The 20317-nt window shown below is 44.9% G+C and overlaps 1 protein-coding gene across 1 annotated transcript in view; it reads left to right on the plus strand.

Annotated features, from left to right (window-relative positions):
• The window catches only part of LOC141148420 (RNA exonuclease 1 homolog), a 196085-nt gene that overhangs the window by 75954 nt on the left and 99814 nt on the right, over positions 1-20317 (plus strand). The window contains exon 6 of the mRNA XM_073635918.1: positions 19828-19965. Coding sequence (XP_073492019.1) covers positions 19828-19965 — 138 coding nt within the window. The remainder of the gene's footprint in view (positions 1-19827; positions 19966-20317) is intronic.

Raw genomic sequence — 20317 nt, forward strand, 5'->3', positions numbered from 1 at the left:
TTATGCTGTTTTCTATAATCTGAGGGGCTGATTTGTAAACCGATGCCTTGCACACATATACACTGTCCGTTATCTGCCATTACCCGCACACTCCTCTTCTTCCTACCTCTCTTTTGACCAAATAAACGCACTTTATTTGGAGTCGGACAGCCCAGTCTCTTGGACACTGAGTGCCTCATCACACCGAGAGTCAAGCCAGAATCCAAATCCAAATTCATCACCTTGATCCTCGCCCCCCTCCCCCCCTTTTTTTCTTTTGTGTTTTTTTGTGGTGGATGGGTCAAAGGACAAACACCCATACCCACCTAGTTGCAAGGTGCTTGGACTCATTGAAGCCTGATATCCCCTCCTAGGGGCATATCTACAGTTTGTAGTTTGTTGTTGTTTTTGGGTAAAACTATTCCCAACTCTCCTCTCTGGTCTTCCCTTTTTTGGCGAGGAGATGGGATTTAGTAGGATAAGCACTCAGTGCTTGGGCATTTTACGTTTTATTTTGTTTTGTTTTTGTTTTAGCTTGTATAAGGTTGCTGCAAAGATTTAATACTGCTGGTACACGCTGGTATAACCCAGAGATTTTGCTGCCTGTGAGTTGCTCCAAATTATGTTCCTCCTGCCATCCTTTGTGGTTATGGCTCCCTAAACCTACATGGCTACCTCCCCTAGCTGAATAATTCAGTCCTCTCATGGATTGTCAGAGGCCTCAATTCCAAATTTAAATGCGCGCTGCTGACAAGATATCTAAAATCCCATTCCCCACATCCCATTCCCCACATCTCATTCTTCTACAAGAAACTCACCTTACAGGCAGCAAGGTCCTAACCCTTAAAAAAAACCCTGGATCCAGAGGGCCATACACGCTACGTACTCTTCTTATGCCAGGGGGGTCTCAATTTTAATACATAAGAAATTTCCTTGTACGATTGAGGAAGTGTGCACAGACCCCCAAGGCAAATTTGCTATCGTGGTGTTTAAACATTGGTCTCAAAGGTATATTATTATTAATGTTTATATTCCCCCACCCTTTTCACCTGATTTGCTGTATAAGGTCTTGGAAAGGGCTGCACCCTTTTGTCCGGGGAAATTATTAGTAACTGGTGACTTCAATGCTGTTATCTCCCCGGACTTAGATAGACCTGTCCCACCTAAGAATCATAGTGCTGAACTATTTACTTGGGCCCAGGCTATGGGTCTAGAGGAGATATGGAGATGGAAACACCCTGCCATTAGAGCATATTCATGCTTCTCGGCTTCCCACAAGACTGCCTCGCGAATTGATTTGGCCTTTTCTAACCCGGTTTTGCTGGCGGATGTAATAGAAGCCACGTACTTACATAGTGGGCTGTTCGATCATAGCCCATTGGCTATAGAGTTTCGCTCTCCCGCATACCGTGATGCGGCCTTGTGGAGGCTGGGGGCACAGTGGATCTCTCACCCTGAGGTGGCTGACACTATTCCACCCAGGTTGGCAGAGTTTTGGGATCATAATGAGGGCTCCTCATCCCCGCAGGTGGTTTGGGATACGTTCAAGGCCTATACTAGAGGGCAATACATTTCAATTATTGCGAGTGTCAAGAGGCAGCAAGGCCAGGAAACCCATTCACTACAACAGTCTGGTAGATCAAGCAGCGACATATAGCGCAGACCCCACACCAGCTCACTTCGATTCGCTAAGTGCTGCTCAGAGCTCACTAAATTTACATTTGACAGAGGTCACAAGACTAGATATGCATAAAGGAAGGCAGTGTTTTTTTGAGCAGGGAGGCAAAAATGGTCGTTTTTTGGCCATGTTGGCGCAGCATGAACATCCATTTACAGTGGTTTCTAGTCTGCGGTCTCCTGCTGGGGACACGGTGACTTCTCAGACGTAAATTCTACAATTGTTCAATGCCTTCTATGAAACGCTTTACGCCTCCACTCTCCCCCCCGATTTCCAGCCCGAGTCATTGCAAAATCTCTTAGACCCGTTGGCACTTGGCTGGCTATCAGATGAGCGAGAGTCGCTAGTCCGACCATTTACGGCATTAGAGGTTCTTAATGTCATCCGGTCCTTTCCCGGGGCTGGATGGCCTACCAATAGATTTCTATAGAACACATGCTGAACTATTAGCACCCATATTAGCCCAATTGTACACTGTCTGTCTGTCCAACGGTGATTTGCCCCATCAATGCATCAGGCCTACCTTACCCTAATCTATAAGGACCCCAAGGACCCAGAGTTGTGTGCCTCATATAGACCGATTGCTTTATTAAATAACGATCTCAAAATTTTAACTAAACTGTTCTGTTGGCCACCCGTTTATACCCACTGCTACCCACGGTTATTGATCCCGATCAAACAGGATTTATGCCCAAAAAGTCCACTGACGTCAATCTTAGGAGACTCTTCACTAACATCCATGCCCAACACCACAACTCCGGGACAAGGGCCATAGCCTTATTAGATATAGAAAAGGCGTTTGATACAGTAGAGTGGCCCTTCCTGTGGGAGACCCTATGTAGAATGGGTTTTCCATTGCGGTTCATTTCATGGTTGCAGGTGATATACAAGTGTCCTACCTCATCGATACGCCTGGGCTCTAGACTATCGTCTCCATTCCGACTTTTCAGGGGAACTAGACAGGGCTGCCCTCTTTCTCCGGCTTTATTTGCTCTAGCCATAGAGCCGGTTGCAGAGGCCCTGCGTACATCACCTCACATCAAGGGGCTTAGTATTGGTATGCTGAAGGAGAGGGTAGCCCTGTACGCTGATGATATGGTCCTTTTTCTCGGGGATGCTGGCCCATCACTCCAAGATGCATTGTCAGTCCTTAATACATTCTCCGCAGTAACGGGCCTTTGGGTCAATTGGTCAAAATCCACTTTATTCCCAATAGACCAGGCAGCCGGAGCCACATCCTCCCTAGACAGCCCGTTGAAATGGGTTGAAACCTTTAAATACCTGGGGGTCCATGTCTCCGCTCAAGCCTCAGATTTCCTCCAAATTAAATTTAGATCCGGTGGTGGGGGATATGAAAGTAAAACTTAAAGCATGGAGTAACTTGCCCCTATCCATTTGGGGCAGAGTTAATCTCCTCAAAATGAAGGTCATCCCCAAATTCACTTACCTATTTCGCCATTCTCCGCAGTGGATTCCCAAATCCTTCTTTACTAAACTCAACCAACAATTTTCAGAGTTTCTTTGGGGCCCTTCCCCACCCAGATACCGGTTGTCGACCCTGATGAGACCAATGTCGCAAGGTGGCATGGCTTTCCCGGACTGCCAAAAATATTTTTTGGCAGCACAGCAGGTGACTGTGGTATGGTGGTTAAACCCTGACAAAATCAACGCGGCTTCTGCTTTGGAGGCCACGGTGGTAGGTTCTTGGGAAACCCTCCAATTTCTAAGTTATAGAGGCCCACATGCCCCTTACCCACTAACCCCTTCCATGCTTACCACCCTGCGGGCCTGGAGAATGGGCCTAATTATCGAAAAACACAACCAGTCAAATTTCCCCCAATGCCCCCTTATGGCTAAAACCCAATTTACCACATCTTAACTCACAGACCCTCAGGTATGGACCAGATACGGCATAAAATTAATTTCGCAGGTGGTGTCACAGGCTTCATTGCTTTCCTTTTCCCAGCTCTCCTCTCAGTACAACCTGCCAAAACACTACCAGTTCCGTTATTTCCAACTATTGCACGCATTCATGGCTCAATTCCCATGCTCTTCCTGCATCCTAACCCAGTCCGGGCTAGAGAAGACGCTTAGATCTGGTTGTACTGAGAAACCCACATCGCGCTTATATGCGCATCTGGTTTATGTGTCTTTGCCACCTCTGGACGGCCTCTGGTCCCGTTGGCAACGCGATATTCCCACGTTGGATGACGACGACTGGGATGATGTCTGGGACTTCCCCTTCAGGTCGCTAGTTTCTATACGTGACAGATTAGTACAATTTTTAAAATAGTGCACAGGGCTTACTTTACCCCACACAGACTTCATCTGATGAACCCTGCCCACTCTCCCGAGTGTTGGAGATGTGGAATAACCCCAGGAGACTTCTCTCATTTTCTGGCACTGCCCAAAGATACAACAATTTTGGGGGGAGGTGCTTGCTCTAACGAACAGTCGCATCGACTAACTTACCACTGTCAATGGAAATTTGCCTGTTGGGCCTAATAGAAAACCTTGTTCCCACAATAGCTAAACGCACGATGATTGGGTTGTTATTATTTTATGCTAGGAAAATCATTGCACTGCAGTGGAAAAATTCCAATCCCCCTTCCAGTGCTCAGTGGAAACGTCTGCTCAAAGAGTCTTCCGCTATACAAAGATACTTATGATAACAGAGGTTGCCCGTCGAAATTTGATAAAGTCTGGTGTAAGTGGATGGAGGAATTGAATATCGCCCAGTGAATATTGATTGGTTACAGATACTTTTGTTATAGGGTTAATAAGTATACATAGCTCTTAGATACAAGTAATCTGTCCTGTAGGCCCCTTTTTGATTAATAACCGGAATACTACTTCTAGTAGGAGGACAGTGATATACATACCCTGTCTATGCGTTGTGGTTAGTAACTCATTCTGAATACTGGATGTATAATTTCGGCTGTTATACTTGTACAATATAAGCAACCAAGTTGTATGTGTTTTGTGTGTTTTAAAATTGAATAAAAATAAATAAAAAAAAAAAAAAAAAACAATCCACTAGAACCTCTCGGTATATGTCCTGGGAGCCATCCATACCACTTTGGAGATCCAGGAGGAGAAAAAATCGATGTCTCTCCACGACCAAATGTACGAAGGTCTGGGAGAACAGAAGAGGAAGGTCTTTCCAGTCCTTTCTTTTCCAGGGCCCTAAAACAGATTTCCCTTTTGGGGAGGATGAAGCAGCAGTCTGGAACAAATCTCGGCTGGACGCAGCCTTCTCACAGGTGTCCAGGCAAACTGACCTGGCTTTTGAGAACATGGGGGTGCTTGCTGACCCCATGGACAAAAGGAGACCCTCTCTCCTAAAGAAGACCTAGGACTCGTCCCTGGGAAATCTTAAGCCTGCCATGGCAGTCACAGTGGTGGCTCGCAACATGGAGTATTGGCTGACGCATATAAAGGCGCATATTGAGTCTGGGACCTCAAAAGAAACAATATGGTCTTTTCCTATGCTTTTGAAAGGGGTTGCGTACATCGAAGATGCCTCAGCGGAGTCAGTATGTATGTTCGCAAGATCTTCCGCCCTGGCCAACTCTGCCAGAAGAGCGCACTGGCCTAAAACTTGTCAGGGGGATATTGCATCCAAGGTAAAACACTTCGGAGTACCCCTGTCAGGAGATTTGCTGTTCAGTTCAGATTTGTAGGCCATTCTAGATCAGACAGCTGACAAAGGCCTTTGCCATAAAGTTTGGGGAACATTCTAAACATTTCACCCACAAAAGTAATTTGTGACCCTAAGAGGTGAGGCTCAGAAGAAGGGTTGTGGCCACAAGGGCAGATGTGGGGGTACGATTTTTCGTCCTCCTGCACAGCCCCGAAAGAACCAATGGCGGGGTGACAACGGTGGGAGAGACTGGGGCAATAAGGGTGGACGTGCTCTCTGAGCTGGCATTTTACCAAGTGTTATGACCCCCCACCTCCTGTACTGTAGCCACAGTGCTGAGGAAATTCCAGACAGAAGACACGACCATGATCCTAATAATGCCACACTGGCTCAGGAGGCCGTGGTTTTCAGTTCTGAGAGATCTGGCTGTGGAGCCCCCCCTGGGGGTTGTTGGTTCGGGAATACCACCTCTCTCAAGGTCTGATCTGTTATCTCCAGGTGGAGAGGTGGAATCTAGCAGCCTGGTTACTAAGGAAGAGATGCTGAATTTGCAGGAAAAAGGAAACGCACGCTGTTTACCTAGAAGTCTGGAAAAGGTTTAATACTTGGTGTGCATAGTTACATAGTAGGTAAAGCTGAAAAGACACAAGTCCATCAAGTCCAACCTATGTGTGTGGTTGTATGTCAGTAATGCATTGTATATTGTGGTCTTCAGGTGCTTATCTAAGTTTTTTGAAACTATTGATGGCCCCCACTGGGACCACCGCCTGTAGAAGGGAATTCCACATCCTTGCCGCTCTTACAGTAAAGAACCCTCTACGTCAGGCATGTCCAAAGTCTGGCCAACGGTCCGGTTTTATACAGCCCCTATGTGTGTATGTGTGTATGTATGTGATTGTTATGTTATGTTATATTATATTTATCATGGCTGAGCTCATCCGTGCCCTGAGCGGAGCTTGGGGATTTGTTGGGGGGCCAAAGAGGAGATGGATATAGAGATCTCTATTCATTCATAGACTCTTCACCACAAAGGTAGGAGGGTTCTTTTTGGGCATTGTATTAGTGCTCAGATGAACACACTTAGACCAAAACCTCTGGCACTGCGCTCACATGTCCCTTCCTCTTCTGGTCATTTTCTAAAATTGTGACTAAACAAGAGAAGGAAAGTTGCCGGTGAGGGCTTCCGCTTCCAGAACAAGTGGAAAGTGGAATATTTCTTCACTGAAATACAGAATCACGGTGTTTGTGTGATATGCCAAGAGACTGTGGCTGTTTATAAGTAATTTTAATGTCAAGAGACACTACCAGTCGCGACATAACACATACGACACGCTAACAGGGTGCGACTGCAGTGAAAAGTTGAAGCTGTTTTTAACCTCACAACTTTTTTTTTTTTTTTTCTCCCCACGAGTTAGGGAGTCAAATGAAAATGCCACAAAGGCGAACTATGAGGTGGCAACATTAATTGGTAAATATTGAAAATCTTTTTCTGAGGATGACTTTATCAAAGAATACGTTATGAAAATGGTTGAATATCTGTCCCGAGAAGAAGCAAGAGTTTGCCTGGCTCGTAACACTGTAGCACGGGGAATTGAAGAGATTTCATCAGATATTAAGAGACAGTTGACGTCCAAAGGAGTGGATTTTGACGTCTTTTCAGTAGCCTGTGATGAAAGCACGGACCTATCTGATATATCTCCAGTTGCTGATTTTTATGAGAACGGTGGACAATGAAATGAATGTGACTGAATAGCTATTAGAGCCTCTAGAGCCTTACGGACCAAACAAGAGGAAAATATTTGTTTCTGTTCCGCCATAGATGACATGAAACTGCCTTGGAACAAAGTTACTGGGATTATTACTGATGGGGCACCTGCCATGGCTGGTGAACGAAGTGGATTATCAACCCTAATCTGTAACAAGGTGATCGGAGAAGGAGGCAAAGCTATTAAACTCTATTGCATCATTTATCAACAAGTTCTCTGTGCTAAACATCTCAAATATGACCATGTTATGAAACCGGTGGTAAAGACTATTTCTTTATCGTACATCATGGGACACAGAGCCTTAAGTAATTAATGGGTTATAGCCTACCGTCAGCTGTTGACACTGGTAAACCCTTATTAAGGAAGTTTACTCCCCTATATAACCCCCTCCTCCTTCCAGGAGCACTTCAGTTTTTTTCACCAGTGTCTAAGGTGTTGGTCACAAATTAAGAAGTGCTCTGAGGAGCTCCAGGAGGGATCCATGCTGGATTTAAATTCCTCCATAAAAAGAAACTAGATCCATCCCGAAGTGCCACTGAGGCCTGAATGATACCTGGGACCTCATATACAAAGCACAAGGTTTTTCCTGTAATGCCTTTTTAGTAGGGCTGGACCCCAGGGACCCATGGCTTAGGTCTTGTTACATTACCTCAAGCTTCCTGATGTGGGGTGCTATACAAGGCCCAAGGCAGTTGAACCCCGTTTTTAACAGATCCAGTCCTTGAAGGTTTGTTAAACGTAACCTGTCGTGATGGGTGAAAGCTGGATTTTCTGTTAAATCAGCAAAATCTTGCGGTGAGAACAAGGTAAGGAAAGAGACTTGGATATTAAAAACATCTATACATTTCTTTCATTGAAGGAAAAATATTGTCATGCCTTCATCTCCACTAGATGAAGTCTAGGCACATACCTTACTCTGTTTGCTCAGTTCCGTGCCTGGCTGTACAGCATGTGGAAGCAGATTTTTGCAAGGTAGGAAAAGCTGCAAAAAATTTTTTTTTTCTTCCCCTGATGGGATCAGAGGTTTAGGGGGACAGCAGTGCGTGGGTGAGACGGAGGGTCCCGCTATTAAACCGCTGAAAGTTTGTCACTGTGGCTGTTTTTTTTTTTTTTTTTTTTACACAGGTCTGTGCCTCACTGCAGAAGGCTCTGCCGCTCCCCCCCATCTTCCCTTATGTTGGGTCTGGGGAGGGGGCGGGGCCTAATGCAGGTGCCATGAAACGTCCACTGACGAACGGCGGGCTAATAGCGGATAAATACAGCTGTGTCAGTCTCTCCTCTGCTGATGAGGAGGAAACAAGCTGCCTGCACACAGGGACGCACAAACTGGGACACTTATGGGTTGCAAAACTGGCATTTCCTGATTCAGGAAGGACACCCTTTTCCAGCACTAAGCTGAACTGTATAGCAATTTTAAAAGTTTTGACGATTTTCAGTGATTTAGTGCAATGTGTATAGCGCTTCTGTTTTTGTACTCGGGAATATGCCTGCCAAAAGAGTAAAGGTTTCACCCCCAGGCATTGGGATTTCAAGCTGTATTTCCATGCTGTCTTCCTCGCCCGAATTACAAATCATGGCAACTCAGGTTGAGCCAATAGAGCAAATTGTTGGTGCAGCTGCCTCTCACATCTCAGCACCTGCAAATGTGACTGAAGAAACCCTTTCCTCCTCACTCCAGGGTCTGGAAGAAAGACTAGCGGCTTTAATCGCATCCTCCAGTCAAATGGATAGGAAACGTACTAGGTCCCCCTCCCCCACTTCAGCTTTACAAGGGGAACAGTGGGCACACTATGAGGTTCTACCCTCAATCAAGAGCTTACCGATGATTCTTCTACTGAGGAAATAGCAGTAGATGAACCTTTTTCAGCGTCTCAATCTGAAAAATTGCTGATACAAACTCTTACAGAGATGGTTTGTTCCTCTTTCATGCTGCCTCTATCAGAGTCTCATGAAAACGTGGCCTCTTCCTTAGGTTCCTTAATACCTTCCCATCCTTTGCATGCATTTCCTGCGCACGCATTACTTGAACAGCTTATTTTTTCCGAATGGGATAAACCATTTTCTCCCTCCTAAGAGGGTTTTCAATTCTCCATCCTCTGGAGGAGAAATTCTCAAAAAAATGGAAAGTCTGCTTGTTCCATAGCAGGTGCCGTCACCCAGCCCACAGTCTACCTAAGGCATTGTTTTGGCATAGATGCCATCAAAGACTCTATTCACCAGGCATCCCGCCTCACGTTTATGCTTATACATATGTGCAGAATCCTGTGGTTGAAAAATTGGTCAGCTGAAGCGCCATGTAAAAAACCTACTAATTGGGTTCCCCTTTCATGGGGAGCGACTGTTTGGAGAAGACTTGGATAAATATATCAAGACGATTTCTGCTGGGAAAAGTACCTTTATATTTTCTTTTGACTGGTAAAAAAAAAAAAAAAAAAAAAAAAACGCCCTGCATTTAAACGGACTCTTTCCCCTGCGCCAGGGGCTTCCGCCTCCTAGGCAGTGGTAATGGCCTCCGCCGTCAGGGTCAGACCCAGGCTCAAAAGAAGCCCTGGGTTAGGAAATCTGCAAAACAGAATCCTAAAGCCTCCTCATAAAGAGGCAACGCCCCTCACCAAGGTGGGTGGGGGGGGGGAGACTTCTGCAATTTTTAGAAGTCTGGAAAAAGGAAATTCAGGACAGATGAGTCATTTCCACTGTAACGCAGGGGTACAAGCTGGAATTCCTGGACTTTCCACCGTCTCACTTCTTGAGGTCAAGTGTTCCCAAAGATCCAGAGAAAAAACAGTGTTTCAGGCACTAAACCGATTTTAATATCTCAAGGGGTGATCATACAGATACCCACAAAAGAGCAAGGCCTGGGATTTTATTCAAACCTTTTTATGGTACCAAAGCCAAATGGAGATGTCAGGTCCATTCTAGATTTAAGAAAGGTAAATAAATTCCTGAAGATCTGCTCCTTTTGCGTGGAGACAATCTGGTCGGTAGTCTCTATCCTTTTTAGGAAGAGAACTTCTGGCATCAATCGACATCAGGGATGCATATCTGCATGTCCATATATTTCCTGCTCATCAAAGGTTTCTGTGGTTCGAGTTAGAACAGCAGCATTTTCAATTTGTAGCCCTGCCCTTTGGGCTAGCCACAGCACCTCGGGTGCTCACCAAAGTGCTGGCCCCAACTCTAGCCAGGTTAAGGGTACAGGGCATAACAATCATAGCGTACCTAGACGATCTATTACTTATAGATCAATTCGGCGACTTGTCTGGAGCAAAGCGTACACACTACAACCAACTATCTGAAAAGTTTGGGTTGGATTCTCAATCTAGAGAAATCTTCCTTAATACCTTGAACCTTTGGGACTTAAACTTTGGTTTTGTCTGGTTACAAAAACAGCCATTTGAACCAATACAACAGATTCCCCCTAGTCCTTCTGACAAGGAAGTTGGTATTTTTGGTTGCTATATCCTCAGCAAGGAGGGTTTCAGAATTGGCTGTTCCTTTTTGTAAAGAGCCATATTTGATTTTTCATGAGGACAGAGTGGTGTTTTGCCCTCGTCCAGTCTTTTTGGCAAAAGTCATTTCAGGTTTTCACCTGAACCAGGATATTGTCCTGCCATTGTTTTTTCCAAAACCATGTTCCAGGGGAGAAAAGTCACTACAATGTCTTGATGTGGTGAGAGCAGTGAAAATCTATTTAAAGAAAACTGCTCAGATTTGTAAGACCGATGTCTTATTTATTCTTCCGGAGGGTCCTAAGAAGGGACAGGCAGCGTCGAAATCCACTGTTGCTAAGTGGATTCGGTAAGTGATAATTCAAACTTATGATTTAAGGGGTAAAATTCCCCTGTTTTAAGGAGCATTCTACCAGGTCGGTTAGTGCTTCTTGGGCAGTGCGTCATCAGGCCTCCATGGCTCAGATCTGTAAGGCCGCAACTTGGTCTTCAGTGCATACATTCACAAAATTTTATCAGGTGGATGTAAGGAGGTATGAGGCTATCGCCTTCGGGCGCAGTGTGCTGCAAGCAGCAGTATGTATCCTCAAGTCTGGTTGTACCCTGCGGGTTGTTTTCTCCCACCCGTCATGTTGCATTGCTATGGGACATCCCATTAAGTAAGTAATTAAGGCTCTGTGTCCCATGATGTATGATAAAGAAAATAGGATTTTTATAACGGCTTACCTGTAAAATCCTTTTCTTGAAGTACATCATGGGACACAGAGGTCCCTCCCCTCTTTTTTGGGATAAAAGTATATTGCTTTGCTACAAAAACTGATGTGCTCCTGGGAGGAGGAGGGGTTATAGAGGGGAGTAAACTTCCTTAGATTAGGGTTTACCAGAGTCAACACCTGATGGTAGGCTATAACCCATTAAGTCATTACTTCGAGTAGGTCCACCAAAAACAAAAAAAATTAAAAGCCAGCAGCTACAAATACTGCAGCTGCTGACTTTTAATAAATGGACACTTACCTGTCCAGGGTGCCCGTGATGTCAGCAGCCGCCATCCTCGGTGAGGGAATCGGGAACTGAACCATTGCGGCTTCACTTCCCAGTTCCCTACTGCGCATGTGAGTCATGCTGCTCATCCTAACTGGTCCCCGCTATCTCCTGGGACCTGTGTTTCCCAGGAGACAGTGGGGCGATGGGAAGGGGCATGACTTCCGTGGGAGTCTATTCCTGGAAGTGGGTGCAAATACCTGTATTTTACAGGTATCTGCACCCCCCCTAAAAGGTGCCAAATGTGACACCGGAGGGGGGGAGGGTTCTGAAAATCAGAGGTTCCATTTTTGTGTGGAACTCCGCTTTAAGGCTCTGTGTCCCATGATGTACTCCTAGAAAAGGATTTTACAGGTAAGCTGTTCTAAAAAATCCTATTTTTATTCGCTCTAAAGCCCTGTGCCACCGCCAGTTTAAACAGTTTCTACTGGACATCCAGGCTGAATACGAAGATGTTTTATATCACAACGATATAAGATGGCTCAGTCGAGGATCAGCACTGCAGCGTTTCTACTCTCAAAGGAAATCAGAGAATTCTTGGAAACAAAGGGACAACTGATGCGAGAGCTATCTGATCCTAATTGGCTGTCTAATTTGGGGTTTCTAGTTGATATAACAAAGCATCTGAATGTACTAAACACGAGTCTTCAGGGGAAAGATGCAGCGGTGAACCAGCTTTATTCACACCTCAAAGCCTTTGTAACAAAAATGCAACTTTTCATTAGGCAGTTGTCACACAGCCCAATCTCATACATTTTTCAGCGTTGCAGGAAGTAATTAACAGTTTTCCACAGGACAATATCGGTGCACAAACTAACAGATATGCAGCAGACATCACATCTCTGGCTGGGGAGTTTAACCGGTTCCCGACCGGCACACGCCGACCGGGAGCTCCGTGAGTCGGGTCACCTGATTAGATTTGTCATCCATGTGACTAAAATTAAGTTTGTCATTTGTTAGTTTAAGGTTAAACCTCTTTTTTCTTTGCATTTTAATGAGTGGCCACGTGTCTTGTTATACTCCCTTCTGCTAAAGTTTTATCCCTATTGTGGGGTCACCAGTATGGTATTTGTAAACTTTTAAAATCATATCCCCTCTCAAGCATCTTTTCTCCAGAGAGAATAAGTTCAGTGCTTGCAAACTTCCTTCATAACTAAGGTCCTCCAGACCCTTTATTAGCTTTGTTGCTCTTCTTTGTACACTCTCTCCATTTCCAGTAAATCCTTCCTGAGGACTGGTGCCCAGAACTGGACAGCATACTCTAGGTGCGGCCGGACCAGTGTCTTGTAGAGTGGGAGAGTTATTGCTTTATCCCTGGAGTTAATCTTTTTTCATGCATGCCAATGTTCTACTTGCTTTGTTGGCAGCAGCTTGGCATTGCATGCCATTGCTGAGCCAATCATCTACTAAAACCCCCAGGTCCTTTTTCCTTTCTAGAGTCCCCCAGAGGTTACATTGTTACATAGTTACATAGTAGGTGAGGTTGAAAAAAGACACAAGTCCATCAAGTCCAACCTATGTGTGTGATTATGTGTCAGTATTGCATTGTATATCCCTGTATGTTGTGGTCATTCAGGTGCTTATCTAATAGTTTCTTGAAGCTATCAATGCTTCCCGCTGAGACCACTGCCTGTGGAAGGGAATTCCATATCCTTGCCACTCTTACAGTAAAGAACCCTCTACGTAGTTTAAGGTTAAACCTCTTTTCTTCTAATTTTAATGAGTGGCCACGAGTCTTGGTAAACTCTCTTCTGCGAAAAAGTTTTATCCCTATTGTGGGGTCACCAGTCCGGTATTTGTAAATTGAAATCATATCCCCTCTCAAGCGTCTCTTCTCCAGAGAGAATAAGTTCAGTGCTCGCAACCTTTCCTCATAACTAAGATCCTCTAGACCCTTTATTAGCTTTGTTGCCCTTCTTTGTACTCGCTCCATTTCCAGTACATCCTTCCTGAGGACTGGTGCCCAGAACTGGACCGCATACTCTAGGTGCGGCCGGACCAGAGTCTTGTAGAGCGGTAGAATTATCATTTTATCTCTGGAGTTGATCCCCCTTTTAATGCATGCCAATATTCTGTTTGCTTTGTTAGCAGCAGCTTGGCATTGCCTGCCATTGCTGAGCCTATCATCTACTAGGACCCCCAGGTCCTTTTCCATCCTAGATTCCCCCAGAGGTTCTCCCCCCAGTGTATAGATTGCATTCATATTTTTGCCACCCAAATGCATTATTTTACATTTTTCTACATTGAACCTCATTTGCCATGTAGTCGCCCACCCCATTAATTTGTTCAGGTCTTTTTGCAAGGTTTCCACGTCCTGTGGAGAAGTTATTGCCCTGCTTAGCTTAGTATCGTCTGCAAATACAGAGATTGAACTGTTTATCCCATCCTCCAGATCGTTTATGAACAAATTAAATAGGATTGGTCCCAGCACAGAACCCTGGGGAACCCCACTACCCACCCCTGACCATTCTGAGTACTCCCCATTTATCACCACCCTCTGAACACGCCCTTGTAGCCAGTTTTCAATCCATGTACTCACCCTATGGTCCATGCCAACTGACCTTATTTTGTACAGTAAACGTTTATGGGGAACTGTGTCAAATGCTTTTGCAAAATCCAGATACACCACGTCTACAGGCCTTCCTTTATCTAGATGGCAACTCACCTCCTCATAGAAGGTTAATAGATTGGTTTGGCAAGAATGATTCTTCATGAATCCATGCTGATTACTGCTAATGATATCGTTCGTATTACTAAAATCCTGTATATAGTCCCTTATCATCCCCTCCAAGAGTTTACATACTATCGATGTTAGGCTAACTGGTCTGTAATTCCCAGGGATGTATTTTGGGCCGTTTTTAAATATTGGTGCTACATTGGCTTTTCTCCAATCAGCTGGTACCATTCCAGTCAGTAGACTATCTGTAAAAATTAGGAACAACGGTCTGGCAATCACTTGACTGAGTTCCCTAAGTACCCTCGGATGCAAGCCATCTGGTCCCGGTGATTTATTAATGTTAAGTTTCTCAAGTCTGTCCTCTGTTAACCATGGAGGTGCTTCCTGTGTTGTGTCATGAGGATAAACACTGCAGTTTTGGTTACTGAAGCCCCCCGATTCACTCGTGAAGACTGAGGAGAAGAATAAATTCAATACCTTCGCCATCTCCCCATCCTTTGTAACCAGAGGTTCTCCCCCTAGTGTATAAGTTGCATTCATTTTTGCCACCCAAATGCATTATTTTACATTTTTCTACATTAAACCTCATTTGCCATGTTTCCCACCCCATTCATTTGTTCAAATCTTCTTGCAAAGTTTCCACCTTCTTCTTTCTCATTCTTTATGGGGCCAATATGGTCTTTTTTGTGTGTGTGTGTGTGTGTGTGTGTGTGTTGTGTGTGGTTTTTTTTTTTTTTTTTTTTTCTGTTTACATACTTTCAAGAATTTTTGGGGATTTTTTTTTTGCTCTCCTCCGTTTATGTGTCTTTCGTGTTCGTAGCCGCTCTAATTACACCCTTACATTTCTTGTTGCATTCTTTATAAAGTTTGAATGCTGATGACCCCTCAACCTTGTGTTTTTTTTTTTTTTTTTTTTTTTTTGAAGGCCTTTTTTTGCTTTTATATGCATTTTTACATTGGCATTAAGCCATCCAGGACTTCGCTCTTTTGATTTCATTACCCAATGGGATGCACTGGCTAATGCCCTTATTTAATATGCTCTTAAAGTGAACCCATCTCTCCTCTGTTCTTTGTTCCTAAGATTTTATCCCAATTTATATTTTCTAGCAAGGTTCGTAGTTTAGGGAAGTTGGCTCTTTTTTTAATTCAGTGTCTTTCCCTTATGTTTCCTATTTGTGTGATTTATACCAAAGCCAATTGACCTGTGATCGCTGTTTAAAAAAAAAAAAAAACCTCGTATTTCCACAGCCATGATCAGGTCTGTATATTTGGTAATCAGTAGATCTAGTAACACTTTATTTCTAGTTGGTGTGTCTACCATCTGACCCATGAAATTGTCCTGTAAGGCATTTAGGAACTGGCGAGCCTTAGACAAATGCGTAGTTCCCTCTGTTCAGTCCATGTCTGGATAATTAAAATCCCCCATTATAACACTTCCCATCCTTGCTGCTAATCCAAATTGTGATAGGAGGGCCGCCTCCCCCCTCCTCCCTTAGGTTAGGGGGCCTATAGCATACTCCCCAGTATTTTCCCCTTAGCTTCATCCCTTTGGAGCTTTACCCATAAGGATTCCACCTCCTCCCTAGCTCCCTTTAGTGATGTCATCTCACATTCACTTGTACAATGTTCTTGATATACAGGCATACCCCTCACCCTTTTTTTTTACCCTCTATCCCTACGATAAAGGGTATACCCTTGAATGGTTGCCAGCCAATCATGAGAGCTGTTGAACCAAGTCTCTGAAATTCCCACAAAATCCAAATCATCCTCGTACAACAGTATCTCTAGTTCACCCATCTTATCTGCCAGGCTCCTGGCATTGGTGAACATGCCATGTAGTTTAGACCGGTTGCATACTATGCTCTTATTGTATATAGTGTTCTGAGATGGCAACTAGCACATGTTACTACACTTACCTTGGGTTAATGTGCTTTAGTCAACCTACCACTAATGCCCCCAATACTACCCTCTGGACTTTGTTTTGCGCTGACTATCCCTACCTCTAGACCCTCCCCTAAGGCCCCCCCCCCCACCGTCACCTAGTTTAAAAACCTCTCTAACTTTTTAGTTATTTTTACTCCCAGCCCATCTGCACCCTCATTTAAGTACAGTCTGTCCCTTCTATAGTACTGATGAATAACTGAGAAGGCGGCTCAGTCCTCTAGGAACCCAAACCCCTCCTTACTACACCAGCTCCTCAGCCACTTGTTTACTTTCCCAATCTCTCTGCCTTTCTGGTGTGGCTCGATGTACTGGTAGTATTCCTGATACTGCCTGGGAGGTCCTTTTTTCTCAATTTGGCTACCAAGTCCCTAAAACCGTTCCTTAGGACGCTCCATCTGCCTCTGACTTTGTCATTGGTGCCAATGTGCACCATGACAGCTGGGTTTTCCCCAGCCCCTCACAGTAATCTGTCCACGAGAGCAGTAATGTGCTGAACCCGAGCGCCCGGTAGACGGCATACAGTTCGGCGCTTCAGGTCTTTGTCACAGACTGCCCTCTGTCCTTCTAAGAATTAGAGTTCCCTTCGCTTCCCCCCTCCACTCTTACTGGAGGAATTCTTCCCCTGGCAGCTAGGAGAGTCTCACCAATGTCACTTATTGGGAGGCTCTAGCCCAGGATCAGCCTCCTGGCACTTCCCCCTCTATCTTTCCTGACTTTCACCCATCTACTCTTTCAGGTGCCTGCACCTCTTTGTCTCCACCCGCCTCTGCTGGCCCCTGCCGGGTACGCTCCCGACTCTCCTTTAGTATGGCGGGTCTTCTCAGTGCTGACAGTTGCTTCCCTAGAATCAGAACCTGAACTTCCAGGGAAACAATGTGCTTACATTTTGCACACCCTTATTCTCCCTCAATCAAATAATCAAGGAACGCATACATGCCGCAAGATGTACACCGAGTCGCATCTTCACATACGCCGGACATCGTACCTACCAATTTAATGAGGATTCGGATTATACCCTGTCCAAATTGTCTAACTAGCTTCCTGACACTACTACTCAACAATACACAGGTACTCAACAATACAATGCACGTGCACTCGCAGCCCACGTGCACTCGCGATACGCAGAAAGCTCCTTTAACATACACAACCCAGTAACAGTACTGGAGTTCCTGTAGAGTGGGGCAGACAAGGGGCTGGCCCTTAGCACTTTGAAAGGCCAGGTTGAGGTTCTTTAAAGCCCTAAGCAGACAAAGACCAGTTAGATCCCACCCTTTCCCTGTAGGATCTTTCTCGTGTTACAGGCTCTTACAGGGGAATAAGGATGAGCTCAGGCGCGTTCGCAACCCGCACGTGCTAAGCCCGCCAGGAAGTCGGCACTGCATAGTGCTAATCGCAGGCAGTGAGTCATTTTCCCAATCCGCGGCTACAGAGATCGAGAAATGTCTCGCTGCCTGTGATTAGCGATGTGCAGTGCCGACTTCCTGGTGGGCTGTGTGGGTTGCGAACACTCCTGAGCTCATCCTTAGAGGGGAGCCCTTTGAGTCAATAGTCTTGTGCAGTCAAGTTGCTAACTCTCAAAACTGTTTTTTTTTAGTAGCAATCACTACCACAAGGAGGGTTAGTGAGCTGGAAGCCCTTTCGCTTAGGGCACAGTTTCTTCAAATTTTTCCGTATCGGGTAGTGTTTAAAACCAATCCGGCTTTTTTGCCAAAAATTACTTCTAAATTTCATAGAAACCAAGAAATCATTTTGCCTACTTTTTTGTTCAAATCCTGTGAGGGAACAGGAGCATATTTTTAACAGGCAAGATGTTCTAGGGTACTTGAATAGTACGGCACAATTCAGAAAGTCTGATTCCTTTTTTTGTTTCCTTTTTAGGGGCATGGGGGGGGGGGGGTTTCCAAAGCCTCTAGGCGTACAATAACTTGATGGCTCAAGTTGGCTATTAGTCAGGCATATGTAGTCAAGGGGGTGGAGGTCCCGGAAAGGTATTGGGGCCCATTCCACTAGGGCTATGGCAACATTGCAGGCAGTGGGCTGGTGCAAATCCTGTAGAGCGGCGACATGGTCAAGCTTTACCACCTTCGTTAAGCACTACAGGCTGGATTTGTTATCTGCCAAAGACCAGGCCTTCGGGCGTAAAGTTCTTCAAGCAGGGTAAGTGCTCGTTTATACTCTCAAAGGTGGCTGTCCTGAAAGACGAAAGGGGGAAAATCTAAATTACTTACAGGCTATGTCTTTTCCCGGTTACGTCTTTTCCAAGAGTCTTTCAGGACAGCACTGGGACGTGGGAGCATCAGGAAAGTGAAGGTTGGTATATGTTCGTGTCTCCCTAGACTGGCCAGAGGTTCTCGTAGAAAACTGAAGGGCTGGTTGGTGGCGAGTGGCTTAAAGCTCTAGTGGAGGTGGTATTTCCTGAGAAGGGAGGAGCCGAGGTCTCAAAGGTGGCTGTCCTGAAAAACTCTTGGAAAAGACCTTACCGGTAAGTAACTTCGATGTGTTTTATTTATTTTTTTTCTGTATGTATATTCTGGAAATACTGACGGCGATCTTTTACAGTCTGCTTAAAAAAAAAAAAAAAAACTTACAAAAAACACAAACCTAATTACCTAGGTGGATGCAGCATTGGTCTCCTGCTACCTCCAAGACCAGGAGCTGAGCGATTAATCATTGATTACTCAGTTCTTGGTCTTCAATGAGTCTGTCACTGAGCTCTGCCCCTTCAGCACTTCCTGGAGCACCGGACTGTGAAGGGGGCGAGAGCAGCTAGCTCAAGCTCTCAGCGGCTTGGTGAGAGGCTGAGTCAGCTGCCGGTCAGGCTTCTAGGTGGATCCCCACATTAAAGTGATATTAAATAGCAGCCCTGATCATCCTCTTCTCGGGCTCGCTGTTGGCGATCCTGGCCCCTCCCTCCCTGCTGAATGCTCCTATAGCAAGCCTTTTGCTATGGGGGCACTCATGTATGCTCACTCCTGAGCCCTGCTGTGTCTACAAGATGCACAGAACAGGGCTCGGCCCTGCCTCTTGCTCCCTCCTCACTGGCTGTGATTGACAGCAGTGGGAGGCAGAGAGCTGGGAGAGCAGCTGCTCTTGTGCACATTGCTACATCTAGATCAAGCTTAGGTAAGTTTTAAGGGAGGTTGGAGCTGCACACTAAAGGTTTTTAGCTTCGTGCTTATAATGCATGAATGTAAAAAACGTACACTTTTTTTTTAGAATTTCTGTAAAGTCAAGAGCTCTCCAGGGTCTGGACCGGCTAAGTGACATCAGCTGACAGCGGACTTGAACCCGCTGTTAGCTGAATACAAGTCAGTACAGGGATACAGAATAAAGTACACTCCTGTGACCCACAAGTAGGGTCAAAAGCACTTTGGCCCTACTCTAAGTGCCCAGACCAGGATAAAGTTGATGGCTCTGGAGCTTTTATTTTTGAAAAAAGGTAATCCGTGACCATTTCTGCATTTTCCCTGACAGGGTTCCTGGTGTTTGTTTTTTTTTCATGCTGATCTGTACCAAAATAAGCTAATAAGCTATCTTCGTGTGTAAACCTTTTTTGTTTCTCTTCTCAAATTTGTGCATATTTTAGTATTCGAAAGCTAATGCAAACTATTTTCATCTTGGTTATATTGGTGTTTTGTGTTTGTGCTTAGATATCATGCCGCAGAAAGGCATCGGTTATTCCTGAAAGCAGTTCTAAAGTGCCTCATGAAACAAGGCAGCGATATGTTAACTCTTTTGTGGAAGAGTTTTTGAAAGAGTCTGCATCCGTCCAGGAAGCCTTTGATAAGGTATTCAGCCATCATCTACACAGACATTCAGCTTTTATAAATGCGAGCCCAAAAAGTACTTTTCTTTTCCTGAAGAAGTGAATGAGTAGATTAAAGCACTTTTCTGTTCTGTAAATTATACATAGCCTAGGATATTTTTCAGGGGCATATGTTTATATCCACTGAATGGTCAGTCATTTTAGTGAAGTGTGCAGACTGGTGGCAGTCAGCCCTAGATTTTTGTTTTGGATAATCCAACCGTACAATCTTCTAGTTATAATTTGCAAATGTGCCCAGCACTGTGTTTAGCATCTCCTGTTGTATTTGTATCTTTTAAATTCTACAGGGATCCCTGGAACACCCATATAATTGT

Source organism: Aquarana catesbeiana, linkage group LG01, assembly GCF_042186555.1.
Source record: "Aquarana catesbeiana isolate 2022-GZ linkage group LG01, ASM4218655v1, whole genome shotgun sequence".
In the NCBI taxonomy this organism is placed as follows: Eukaryota; Metazoa; Chordata; class Amphibia; order Anura; family Ranidae; genus Aquarana; species Aquarana catesbeiana.